The sequence below is a fragment of the Chiloscyllium punctatum genome, chromosome 3 (assembly GCF_047496795.1).
Source record: "Chiloscyllium punctatum isolate Juve2018m chromosome 3, sChiPun1.3, whole genome shotgun sequence".
NCBI lineage: Eukaryota > Metazoa > Chordata > Chondrichthyes > Orectolobiformes > Hemiscylliidae > Chiloscyllium > Chiloscyllium punctatum.
In genome coordinates this window covers 5,874,337-5,888,441 of record NC_092741.1, presented here as the reverse complement: position 1 = coordinate 5,888,441, position 14,105 = coordinate 5,874,337, and the positions used below count along the sequence as shown (strand labels likewise).

Below are 14,105 nucleotides of genomic sequence, written 5' to 3'. Positions count from 1 at the left end.
GACAAGTTAGGTGAGTGGTCAGATGCATGGCAGATGCAGTTTAATGTGGATAAATGTATAGTTATCCACTTTGGTGGCAAGAACAGGAAGGCAGATTAACTACCTAAATAGAATCAATTTAGGTAAAGGGGCAGTACAGAGAGATCTGGGTGTTCTTGTACACCAGTCAATGAAGGTAAGCATGCAGGTATAGCAGGTAGTGAAGAAGGCTAATAGCACGCTGGCCTTCATAACAAGAGGGATTGAGTATAGAAGCAAAGAGGTTCTTCTGCAGCTGTACAGGGCCCTGGTGAGACCACACCTGGAATATTGTGTGCAGTTCTGGTCTCCAAATTTGAGGAAAGACATTCTGGCTATAGGGAATGCAGCGTAGGTTCACTTCGTCAGTTCCTGGAATGGTGGGACTATCTTATGTTGAAAGATTGGAGCAACTGGGCTTGTATACCCTTGAGTTTAGAAGCCTGAGAGGGGAACTGATTGAGATGTATAAGACTATTAAAGGAGTGGGCACTCTGGAGGCAGGAAACATGTTTCCGCTGATGGGTGTGTCCCGAACCAGAGGACACAGCTTAAAACTACGGGGTAGACCATTTAGGACAGAGATGAGGAGAAACTTCTTCACCCAGAGAGTGGTGGCTGTGTGGAATGCTCTGCCCTAGAGGGCAGTGGAGGCCCAGTCTCTGGATTCATTTAAGAAAGAGTTGGATAGAGCTCTCAAGGATAGGGGAATCAAGGGTTATGGAGATAAGGCAGGAACAGGATACTGATTGGGAATGATCAGCCATGATCATATTGAATGGTGGTGCAGAATGGCCTACTCCTGCACCTATTGTCTAAAAGTATGGGTTAGTAAATTTGCAGATGATACTAAGGTTGGTACGGTTGTGGACAGTGCGGAAGGATGTTGTAGGTTACAGAGAGACATAGATAAGCTGCAAAGCTGGGCTGAGAAGTGGCAAATGGAGTTTAATGCAGAAAAATGTGAGGTGATTCACTTTGGAAGGTGTAACAGGAATGCAGAGTACTGGGTTAAATGTAAGATTTTTGGTAGTGTAGGTGAGCAGAGGGATCTTGGTGTCTGTGTACAAAGATCCCTGAAAGTTGCCACCTAGGTTGATAGGGCTGTTAAGAAGGTGTACGGTACATTAGTTTTTATTAGTTTGGGTTTCGGAGCCATGAGGTCATTCTGCAGCTGCACAAAACTCTGGTGCGGTCGCACTTGGAGTATTGCATGCAGTTCTGGTCACCGCATTATAGGAAGGATGTGGAAGCTTTGGAATGGATTCAGAGGAGATTTACTAGGATCTTGCCTGGTATGGAGGGAACAACAGAGTATGGTGCTGGAAAAGCACAGCAGGTCAGGCAGCATCCGAGAAGCAGGAGAATTGCTGTTTTGGGCATAAGCCCTTCATAGATTTGGAGGAAAGGCTGAGGGACTTGAGGCTGTCTTCATTAGAGAGAAGAAGGTTGAGAGGTGACTTAATTGAGATATGTCAGAGAGTTAGATAGGGTGCACAGTGAGGGCCTTTTCCCTCGGATGGTGATGGCTAGCCCGAGGGGCCATAGTTTTAAATTGAGGGGTGATAGATATAGGACTGATGTCAGAGGGAGTTTCTTTACTCAGAGAGTGGTAGGGGTATGGAACACATTGCCTGCAACAGTAGTAGACTCGCCAACTTTAAGGGCATTTGAATGGTCATTGGATAGGCATATAAATGAAAAATGAATAGTGTAGCATACGTAGGCTTCAGATGGATTCCACAGGTCAGCGCAACATCAAGGGCTGAAGGGCCTGTACTGCGCTGTAATGTTCTATATGGCATCCAAACTGCTCTCAATATTCCAAATATAGGCTGATCAGAGCCTGATACAGCCTCAGCAGAACAGGGGGTAGCGGTGGAAGGGGTGTTTTTTAGAATTGAGGGCTGTGACTAGTGATGTTCCACAAGGATCAGTGCTGGGACCTCTACTGTTTGTGGTTGACATAAGTTATTTGGAGGAAAACGTGGCTGATCTAACTCGTGAGGTTGCAGATAATTCAAAGATTGGTGGAGTTGTGGATGGTGAGGAGGATTGTCAGAGGATACAGCAGGATATAGATCAGTTGGAGGCATGGGCAAAAAAATGGCAAATGGAGTTTAATCCAGAAAAATGTGAGGTGATGCATTTTGGAAGGTCAATTCAATTGTACAGAACCCTTAAACATATTGATATGCAGAGGGATCTGGGTGTGCAGGTCCACAGAGGCTTATGGCACGCTTACCTTCATTGGAAAGGGGCAGTGAGTCTAAGGATAGACAAGTTGTGCTGCAGCTTTATAGATCTTCAGTTAGGCCACACTTCAAATATTGCACACAGTTCGGGTCACCATCTTACCAGAAGGATGGGGATGCTTTGGAGAGGATACAGAACAGGATTTACCAGGATGTTGTCTAGTATGGGGGATTTTAGCTGGGAAGAAAGGCTGGATAAAGTGGGTTTGTTTTCACTGGAACGCAGGAGGTTGAGGGGTGACTTGATAGGAATTTATAAGATTGTGAATGGCATGGATAGAGTGGAAAATATGAGGGTGGAAGGGTCAATTCCTAGGGGACATAGATACAAGGTGTGTGGTGGGATGTCTAAAAGAGATGTGCGAGGCAGGTTTTTCACACAGAGGGTGGTGAGTGCCTGGACGTGCTGCCGCTGGGGGGGTGGGGGGGGGGGGGGGGGGTGGGGGGTTGGGGGTGGTGGATGGATGGAAACAGACACAACAGCAGCACTCAAGGAACACCTGGACAAAACCATGAATAGGAAGGGAAGAACAGAATACAGATCCTGTAAATGAAAACCGATCTAGTACGGAAGGGCAAGATGTGTCAGTGCAGGCTTGGAGGGCCGAATGGCCTGTTCCTGTGCTGGATTCTCGCTCTCTTAAAATGAATGCTGATTTTGCATTTACCTTCTGTGTTAACATAAAGAAAATCATGAACTAAGACTCCTAAGTCCTTTTTAGCTTCAGATTTCTGAAGCTTTTAAAAATGTAGACAACAGTCTACACCTCTGTTCTTCCTGTCAAAGTGTATAACCTCACATTTTCCCACAGTGTATCCCATCTGCCACTTCTTTGCCCACTTGCCTATCCTTTTGTAGCCTTCCCATTGCCTCAACACCCATTGTAGAACTGTACAGTACAGGAAGGGATCTCTGGCCCACCATGTTGTGCCAAAGATGACATCAAATTTAATTAATCCCTTCTGCCTGCCCTTGGTCCATATCCCTTCATTCCTTGCATATTCATGTGTTTATCTAAAAGCCCCTTAAATGTCCCAATCTTATCTGCCTCCACCACCACCCCTGGCAGCAAATTCCAGTCTCCAACCACACTGTGTCAAAAACTTGTCCCTCCCATCCCCTTTGAACTTGCCCCTCTCACCTTAAATGCATGCCCCCTAGTTTTAGAGATTTCAACTCTGGGGAAAAAGATTCTGACCATCAACGTTATGTCTGCATCTCATAATTTTGTAGGCTTCTATCAAATCTCCCCTCAGCCTCCACTATTCCAGAGAAAACAGCCTTGAGTTTTTCTAGCCTCTCCTTATGGCTCATACACTTTAATCGAGGGGGCATTCTGGTAAACCTCTTCAAAGTCTCCATGTCCCCCCTGTAATGTGGCGACCAGCATTGAATACAATACTCTGTGTGGCCTACCCAAAGTTTTATAAAGCTGCAAGATGACACCCTGAGTCTTGTCCTCAATTCCCCAACCAACAAAGGCAAGCGTGTTATATGCCTTCTTTATCACCCTGTCTACCTGCGTGGCCACTTTCAGGGAGCTAGGGACTGGAACCCCAAGATCCCTCTGTACATCAAAGCTGTTCAGGGTCCTGCCATTAACTGAATACATTTCCTAAACATTTGATCTCCCAAAGTGCGCCACCTCACACATCCCCAGATTAAACTCCATCTGCCATTTCTCTGCCCATATCTGCAACTGATCTCTATCCCACTGTATCCTTTGACACTATCTCCAACTCCTCCTGATCTTTGTATCACCTACAAACTTACTAACCCACCCGTCTACATTTCCATCCAGGTCATTTATACAACTCACAAACAGCAGAGGGTCCAGTACTGATCCCTGCAGGACCCCCCCAGCCTGAAAAACACCCTTCCCCCACTACCCTCTGCCTTCCCAGGGCAAGCCAATTCTGAATCCAAACAGTCAAGTCACTGTCGATCCTGTGAATCTTAATCTTCTGGATGAGCCGACCATGAGGGACCTTGTCGAAAGCCTTAGATTAGATTACTTACAGTGTGGAAACAGGCCCTTCAGCCCAACAAGTCCACACCGACCCGCCGAAGCGTAACCCACCCAGACCCATTCTCCTACACCTACCCCTTCACCTAACACTACGGGCAATTTAGCGTGGTCAATTCACCTAACCTGCACCTTTTTGGATTGTGGGAGGAAACCGGAGCACCCGGAGGAAACCCACGCAGACACAGGGAGAATGTGCAAACTCCACACAGAGAGTCACCTGAGGCGGGAATTGAACCCAGGTCTCTGGCGCTGTGAGGCAGCAGTGCTAACCACTGTGCCACCCACGAAAATCCACGTGGGCAACATCCACTGCTCTATCTTCATCGATCACCTTCATCACCTCCTCAAAAGATTCAATCACGTTAGTAATCCGTGACCTAACCCACACAGAGCCATGCTGACTGGCCCGAACTAGGTCATGCTTGTCCAAATACACGTAAATCCTATCCCTAAGAATTCTCTCCAATAGCTTCCCAACCACCGATGTGAGACTCCCGGGTCTATAGTTTCCTGGATTATCCCTATTTCCCTTCTTGAACAGAGGAACAACATTAGTTACTCACTAGTCCTCCGGTATCCCTCCATTGCATAGCGAGGATACACAGATCTTAGTCGAGGCCCCAGCAATCTCCCCTCTTGCCTCTCTCTGTAACCTGGAGTAGATACCATTGGGCCTTGGGGATTTATCCATCTTAACGCTCTTCAAGCACCCAGCACCACCTCTTTCATCATCTCAGAATGCCCTCCTATATTAACATGCTCCACACAAATCTCACCACCCTCCATATCCTTCCCCTGGGTGAATACTGACACAAAGTACTCATTTAGGATCGCACCCACATCCTCTGCCTCCAAGCACTAGTACCCTCCTTTATCCTGGAGTGGTCTTACCTTCTCCCTTGTTATCCTCTTGTTTTTAATGTCTCTGTAGAATACCTTGGGTTTCTCTCTAACCCGACTTACCAAGGTCATTTCATTGCCTCTCCTTGCCCTCCTAATTCCCTGCTTGAGATCTTTCCTGCTTTCCTTAGATTCCTCACGTGTCCTGTCCAATTTTAGCTTTTTCCTTTTGACTAAATTCATAACCACCTCCATTCTCCAAGAGTCCCTTAGCTTACCATCGTTGTCCTATCGTTGTGACATCTGCAAATATAGCGACAGTGCCCTCCGTTCTAGATTGAGATTGTACAATGTGAATAGGTATACTCCCAGCTCTGACCCCTGCAGAACTCCACTCATCACTGGCTGCCATCCTGAAAAAGATGCCTGTACCCTCCTCTGCCTTCAGCCAGTTGGCCAATCTTCTCTTCGTACCAGTACCTTCCCTGTAACACCATGGGCTCTTATCTTATTTCATAGTCTTATGTGTGGCACCTTGTTAAAAGCCTTCTGGAAATCCAATCACACCCACTGGTTCTCCTTCAGCTAACTTGCTGATTATTTTCTCAAAGATTTCTAACAGATTTGTCAGGCATCATCTTCCCTTGACGAAGCCATCCTGAATCAGCCCTATTTTACCCTGCATTTCCAAGTTCTCTGCAATCACATGCTTAATAATGAGCACTAAAATCTTACCAACCACCAAAGTCAGGCCCAACTGGCCTACAGTTTCCTATCTTCTGCCTCCCTCCTGTCTTAAACAGGGGTGTTCTATTAATCATTTTCTAGTTCTCTGGGGTTTCTGAAAGATCACCAGTGCCTCTTCAATTTCCTTGGCTATCTCCTTCAGAACTCTGGGGTGTATGTGTATCTTTTGCCTATATATAGATATATATCCAGTCTGGGTGATTTATCTATATTCAAACCTCTCGCTCTCTCGCTCTCAGTCTGTCTGTCTCTCTCTCTCTCTCTCTCTCTCTCTGTCTCACTTGGCTCCTGTCTCTCCACCCAGCCACCACACTCTCTCTCTCTCTCTCTCTCTCTCTCTCATTCCATCTCCTCTGTCTCCTGTCTCCTTCTATACATTATTTTGGTTTTGAGTAATTTCTCTTTATCGCCATTGGGTGTGGATGGGTTGGTTACTGTTTGCTGAGGATTGGATTAGCTTGTTTTCAGGCTGTCTGGCCTCCAGTCTGAGAGGCTCCTTGTTAATCTTCCCTCTCCAGCGTCTCTGAGCGGAGCAGGCCCAGGCTGGCCACATGCCAGCAGCTGTTTTCTCGAGTGTGTATTAGTGTGTATGGCTGTGGCTAGCAGCAAGTAACTCAGTATTTCCTGAATGACCCTCCCAGTGTTGGGTCTGTGTTGGTTACACTCTGCACTGACACACTGACAGTGTTATTTACTTGGTGTGATGGGAACTGATGTGGTCAGAGAAGTCTTTTGTTTCTCTTTTTACTTAGTCAGAGTTGAGCTTACGGGACGGCTGAGGTTTTTGCTAGATTGGAGCTCCATCTTCCCCTTCTCCCACACCTCCCCCCCCCCCCCCCCCCCCCCCCCCCCCCCGCCTTCCCTCCCACAACAAAGCGAATTGGGTTACCTCAGATTACAACATGATCTGGACCAGATGGGCCAATGGGCTGAGAAGTGGCAGATGGAGTTTAATTCAGATAAATGCGAGGTGCTGCATTTTGGGAAAGCAAATCTTAGCAGGAATTATACACTTAATGGTAAGGTCCTGGGGAGTGTTGCTGAACAAAGAGACCTTGGAGTGCAGGTTCATAGCTCCTTGAAAGTGGAGTCGCAGGTAGATAGGATAGTGAAGAAGGCGTTTGGTCTGCTTTCCTTTATTGGTCAGAGTATTGAGTACAGGAGTTGGGAGGTCATGTTGTGGCTGTACAGGATATTGGTTAGGCCACTATTGGAATATTGCGTGCAGTTCTGGTCGCCTTCCTATCGGAAAGATATTGTGAAACTTGAAAGGGTTCAGAAAAGATTTACAAGGATGTTGCCAGGGTTGGAGGATCTGAGCTACAGGGAGAGGCTGAACAGGCTGGGGCTGTTTTCCCTGGAGCATCAGAGGCTGAGGGGTGACCTTATAGAGGTTTACAAAATTATGAGGGGCATGGATAGGGTAAATAGACAAAGTCTTTTCTCTGGGGTGGGGGAGTCCAGAACGAGAGGGCATAGGTTTAGGGTGAGAGGGGAAAGATATAAAAGAGACCTAAGGGGCAACTTTTTCACACAGAGGGTGGTACATGTATGGAATGAGCTGCCAGAGGATGTGGTGGTGGCTGGTACAACTGCAACATTTAAAAGGCATCTGGATGGGTATATGGACAGGAAGGGTTTGGAGGGATATGGGCCGGGTGCTGGCAGGTGGGACTAGATTGGGTTGGACCGAAGGGTCTGTTTCTGTGCTGTACGTCTGTGACTCTACGACTCTATATCGCGATAGTCTAGTTCTCGTGCAATCTCATTATTATAAAATCATGCAACAGCCATGCCCTTTAATCTAATGGGGCCGGAATTGTGTTATAGCCAATACAGCTTAGAAACATTCACATCCTGCAAATGACTGTCTAAATTCTTCAATTACATAAAAGCCCATTTGAGTTGAAGAAATAGTGTAATAGCAGAACAGAGTGTGTTGTCAATAATTGTGGTCCCAGGACCTGATTCCTTTAGTTACCGACTGCCATTCCTGAGCGGGCCTCCCTTATCCCAACCCTCTGTTAGTTAGTCCAAGCTCACCTTCCACCCTACCAACCTTCGCATAAACCAAATCATCCACCGACATTTCCGCCACCTCCAAACAGACCCCATCACCAGGGAGATATTTCCCTCCCCACCTTCCGCAAAGACCGTTCCCTCCGTGTCTACCTGGTCAGGTCCACGCCCCCCCTACAACCCACCCTCCCATCCTGGCACTTTCCCCTGCCACCGCAGGAACTGTAAAACCTGTGCCCACACCTCCTCCCTCACCTCTATCCAAGGCCCTAAAGGAGCCTTCCACATCCATCAAAGTTTTACCTGCACATCCACTAATATCATTTATTGTATCCATTGCTCCCGATGAGGTCTCCTCTACATTGGGGAGACTGGGCGCCTCCTCGCAGAGCGCTTTAGGGAACATCTCTGGGACACCCGCACCAATCAACCAAACCGCCCCGTGGCCCAACATTTCAACTCCCCCTCCCACTCTGCCGAGGACATGGAGGTCCTGGGCCTCCTTCACCGCCGCTCCCTCACTACCAGACGCCTGGAGGAAGAACGCCTCATCTTCCGCCTCGGAACACTTCAACCCCAGGGCATCAATGTGGACTTCAACAGCTTCCTCATTTCCCCTTCCCCCACTTTACCCCACCCCCCACTTTACCCCACCCTAGTTTCAAACTTCCAGCTCAGTTACTGTCCCCATGACTTGTCCGGACTTGTCCTACTTGCCTATCTTCTTTTCCACCTATCCACACCACCTCTCCTCCCCTTCATCCCCTCCCCCACTCACCTATTGTACACTTTGCTACCTTCCCCCACCCTCCTCCTTGACCTATCACCTTCATCCCCTCCCCCACTCACCCATTGTACTCTATGCTACTTTCTCCCCACCCCCACACTCCTCTAGCTTATCTCTCCACCCTTCAGGCTCTCTGCCTTTATTCCTGATGAAGGGTTTTTGCCTGAAACGTCGATTTTCCTGCTCCTCGGATGCTGCCTGACTTGCTGTGCTTTTCCAGCCCCACTGATCCAGAATCCCATCCTCTGTCCATCCTAATGTACGATCTCCATCACCTTATTAACTACCCCTCTGAGTATTACCTTATTGCATGCCTTATGAAAGTCTCAAAGCAGCAAACTTTCTCGTGTCTGGCCCCTGTTTCCAGATGATCATGGTACATCTCTATGACTACTGTTGCAGTTCTTGCAGCTCATGCCTCGAACCATGTGTCGCCCGGTCCTGTACTTCACTGGACCTGAGCAAGAGACAGACACACTGAGTCATAGAAATGTAATGCAGGGGTATATCTATCACTCTTTTACTGGATTTACAGCATAAATCGCTTGAATAATAATGCAACTTTGCCTGAAATAAAACTTACACCCACAACTGACTACCTGGACATGACGGTATCTGGGGGGAAATTGATTTCAACTTGAATCAACTGTTGATATTTTGTGTGGTTATTTGATTAAACAATACATATATTTACATTGAGGTAAATAAATTTAAAAACTATAATAGTTAAACAGAATAATAAGTAAAGTTTGCAGTTTTTGAGGTATATCCTTTTTGCTGGTTCAGTAGATGCAGGTTAATACAAAGTTTGCTGTTTATTACATCCACATTTCCCCTTTTCCCTATTGCATATGTTGCTTGCTGAAAGAACTCCTGTAAATGTGTCAGGTATAAGTGCCCCTTCATGAAGCCACACTGACTCTGCCTGTTGTATTATGTATTTGCTAACCTCTTTTCCCTAGATCCAGTCTGAGGCCATTCCACAACTAGGAATCATGGGCCGAATTTTCCTTGATCATATCGGAGGCACCCGACTGTTCTCCTGTGCAAACTGTGACACCATCCTGACAAACCGCTCAGAACTAATCTCCACACGCTTCACAGGGGCGACAGGAAGAGCTTTCCTCTTTAACAAGGTGAGCTGTTGGAGCAGCCAGTCATGCTGATCTCAGTCTCGTGTCTATGTGAAGGATCTGTGGGCTGTAGGTGAGACTAAACACTGTGTCTCTTGCTCAGGTGGTGAATCTACAATACAGTGAAGTACAGGACCGAGTGATGCTAACTGGGCGACACATGGTCAGGGACGTGAGCTGCAAGAATTGCAACAGTAAGCTGGGCTGGATCTACGAGTTTGCGACCGAAGACAGTCAGCGGTACAAAGAGGGCCGAGTGATTCTGGAACGAGCTTTAGTCCGTGAAAGTGAGGGCTTTGAAGAACATGTCCCCTCTGACACCTCCTGAGAATGACCTTCTTCATTCATACTTACTATTCTGTTTCTGAAAGAAAGAATACTTTTTATTTTAAAAGGAAGTAATTTTTCTCTCTCTCACTCTGTCGTGTACAGTGTCACTTTAGCATTGAGTCAAGCGTTGTGTTGTAAATTGAGAGACGTAAAATATCTCTATTTCCAGACAGTGCTTTTAACTCCCAGTATCTAGTTCCCTGTAGCGGAAAACCTTCAGCGATGCTTAGCTTTTATTTAATTTTTTTTTTTAAAAGTATTTTTCTTTGCTGTTTGTTGATGCAGAGGATCAGCTCCCCTCTGCCTGTCGGTCTTGCTGTGTGTATCTCGAAGGGAGTGGTTTAACAGCGAAGATTGTGAAAGGAGTGGGTTCCTACTGCACTGAGACTGTGCTGCTGCTGCTGGCAGGGGCCAGCTTCTCACATTGGAGGCTGCTTCTTGGGATCCACTGCTCCCCACCTTCCCCCATCAACCCCAATCAGGATTCTACTGGGCTCCCCCCCCACCCCAAACAGGATCCTGCTGGGTCCCCCACCCACCCCCACCCCAATCAGAATCCTGCTAGGTCCCCCACCCACCACCACCCCAAACAGGATCCTGCTGGGCCCCCCACCTCCCCCACCCCAATCAGGATCCTGCTGGGTTCCCCCCAACCACCTCAAATCAGGATCCCATAAGGCACACCGCCGCCCCCCCAATCTCTATCCAGATCCTATATGTCTCCCCTCCACAGACGGATCCCACTGAGTTTCTCCCCTCATCCACATCCTCCTGGATTCCACACCCACATCAGGGTCCCACTGCATTAAAACCCTCAAATAGATCCTGCTGGGCTCTCCACTCATCCGGATCCCGATGGTCACATCCCCATCCGGAACTCACTAGATCACACCCAACACCTGAATCCTGCTGGTGTCCCACTGTCTACCCCTCCCAGCAACTGGATTCCTCTCGGTCACCCCTATCTGCATCCCATGGGGGTCCATGCTCCCATCTGGAACCCTTGAGTGTCACCCCCTCCCCGACCCGGATCCCGTTGTCTGCCCCACCGAACCCATTCCCTGCACATTCACCCCAACCCCACCATTTCCTGCTGGACCCCCCATGCCCTATAACCTGCCCGCTCACCCCTGTTCCCCCCCCCCCATGCCCTATAACCTGCCTGTTCCCCCCGCCCCATGCCCTATAACCTGCCCGCTCACCCCTGTTCCCCCCCCCCCATGCCCTATAACCTGCCCGCTCACCCCTGTTCCCCCCCCCCATGCCCTATAACCTGCCCGCTCACCCCTGTTCCCCCCCCCCCCCATGCCCTATAACCTGTCCGCTCACCCCTGTTCCCCCCCCCCCCCATGCCCTATAACCTGTCCGCTCACCCCTGTTCCCCCCCCCCCATGCCCTGCCCGCTCACCCCTGTTCCCCCCCCCCCCCATGCCCTATAACCTGCCCGCTCACCCCTGTTCCCCCCCCCCCCCATGCCCTATAACCTGCCCGCTCACCCCTGTTCCCCCCCCCCCCCCATGCCCTATAACCTGCCCGCTCACCCCTGTTCTCCCCCCCCCCCATGCCCTATAACCTGTCCGCTCACCCCTGTTCCCCCCCCCCATGCCCTATAACCTGCCCGCTCACCCCTGTTCCCCCCGCCCCATGCCCTATAACCTGCCCGCTCACCCCTGTTCCCCCCCCCCCCCATGCCCTATAACCTGCCCGCTCACCCCTGTTCCCCCCCCCCCCATGCCCTATAACCTGCCCGCTCACCCCTGTTCCCCCCCCCCCCCCATGCCCTATAACCTGTCCGCTCACCCCTGTTCCCCCCCCCCCATGCCCTATAACCTGTCCGCTCACCCCTGTTTCCCCCCCCCCCATGCCCTGCCCGCTCACCCCTGTTCCCCCCCCCCCCCATGCCCTATAACCTGCCCGCTCACCCCTGTTCCCCCCCCCCCATGCCCTATAACCTGCCCGCTCACCCCTGTTCCCCCCCCCCCATGCCCTATAACCTGCCCGCTCACCCCTGTTCCCCCCCCCCATGCCCTGCCCGCTCACCCCTGTTCTCCCCCCCCCCCCATGCCCTATAACCTGTCCGCTCACCCCTGTTCCCCCCCCCCCATGCCCTATAACCTGCCCGCTCACCCCTGTTCCCCCCCCCCATGCCCTATAACCTGCCCGCTCACCCCTGTTCCCCCCCCCCCATGCCCTATAACCTGCCCGCTCACCCCTGTTCCCCCCCCCCCATGCCCTGCCCGCTCACCCCTGTTCCCCCCCCCCCCCCCCATGCCCTATAACCTGCCCGCTCACCCCTGTTCCCCCCCCCCCATGCCCTGCCCGCTCACCCCTGTTCCCCCCCCCCCATGCCCTATAACCTGCCCGCTCACCCCTGTTCCCCCCCCCCATGCCCTATAACCTGCCCACTCACCCCTGTTCCCCCCCCCCCCCATGCCCTATAACCTGCCCACTCACCCCTGTTCCCCCCCCCCCCATGCCCTGCCCGCTCACCCCTGTTCCCCCCCCCCATGCCCTATAACCTGCCCGCTCACCCCTGTTCCCCCCCCCCCCATGCCCTGCCCGCTCACCCCTGTTCCCCCCCTCCCATGCCCTATAACCTGCCCGCTCACCCCTGTTCTCCCCCCCCCATGCCCTGCCCGCTCACCCCTGTTCCCCCCCCCCCATGCCCTATAACCTGCCCGCTCACCCCTGTTCCCCCCCCCCATGCCCTGCCCGCTCACCCCTGTTCCCCCCCCCCCATGCCCTATAACCTGCCCGCTCACCCCTGTTCCCCCCCCCCCCCATGCCCTATAACCTGTCCGCTCACCCCTGTTCCCCCCCCCCCCCATGCCCTATAACCTGCCCGCTCACCCCTGTTCCCCCCCCCCCATGCCCTGCCCGCTCACCCCTGTTCCCCCCCCCCCCCATGCCCTGCCCGCTCACCCCTGTTCCCCCCCCCCCCATGCCCTGCCCGCTCACCCCTGTTCCCCCCCCCCCATGCCCTATAACCTGCCCGCTCACCCCTGTTCCCCCCCCCCCCATGCCCTGCCCGCTCACCCCTGTTCCCCCCCCCCATGCCCTGCCCGCTCACCCCTGTTCCCCCCCCCCCCATGCCCTATAACCTGCCCGCTCACCCCTGTTCCCCCCCCCCCATGCCCTGTCCGCTCACCCCTGTTCCCCCCCCCCCCCCATGCCCTATAACCTGCCCGCTCACCCCTGTTCCCCCCCCCCCATGCCCTATAACCTGCCCGCTCACCCCTGTTCCCCCCCCCCCATGCCCTATAACCTGCCCACTCACCCCTGTTCCCCCCCCCCCATGCCCTGCCCGCTCACCCCTGTTCCCCCCCCCCCCCATGCCCTATAACCTGCCCGCTCACCCCTGTTCCCCCCCCCCCCCATGCCCTGCCCGCTCACCCCTGTTCCCCCCCCCCCATGCCCTATAACCTGCCCACTCACCCCTGTTCCCCCCCCCCCCCCATGCCCTATAACCTGCCCGCTCACCCCTGTTCCCCCCCCCCCCCATGCCCCATAACCTGCCCGGTTACCCCTGTTCCCTGCTGCACCCCAACCACAACCCCATCCCCATCCCCCATCCCCCATGCCCTGCCCGCTCACCCCTGTTCCCTGCGGGACCCCCCCCCCCCCCATGCCCCATAATCTGCTCGTCACCCCCATCTCAATCCGACATCTGCCTCCAGGTTATGGACCATTCTCAGTGCTCGGAGTCTGCTGAAGTGAGGTGGGGGGTTGGGGGGGTTGGAGATGAGAGCTGATTGTCTCCTCTTCGGAGCTGCCTCCATGTGTGTAACTTATAAATAATTTAATAAAAGAAAAATGACAGTCCCTGCTCACTGTCTGTGCTTTTCATTTCAGTTGTATGTTACTCAACCAGCTCCAACACGGTCTACATTCACAGCCCTCTCCCTTCTCTCCCACACCCAGCTCCAACACGGTCTACATTCACAGC

At 51.9% G+C, this 14,105-nt stretch overlaps 1 protein-coding gene across 1 annotated transcript in view; it reads left to right on the top strand.

Annotated features, from left to right (window-relative positions):
* Nucleotides 1–10,683, top strand: part of LOC140455324 (protein yippee-like 5) — a 30,940-nt gene extending 20,257 nt beyond the window's left edge. The window contains exons 2-3 of the mRNA XM_072550105.1: nt 9,659–9,832; nt 9,933–10,683. Of these exons, the coding sequence (XP_072406206.1) occupies nt 9,692–9,832; nt 9,933–10,157 (366 nt within the window). The 5' untranslated portion in view covers nt 9,659–9,691 and the 3' untranslated portion in view covers nt 10,158–10,683. The remainder of the gene's footprint in view (nt 1–9,658; nt 9,833–9,932) is intronic.
* The last annotated feature ends 3,422 nt before the right edge of the window (nt 10,684–14,105 follow it).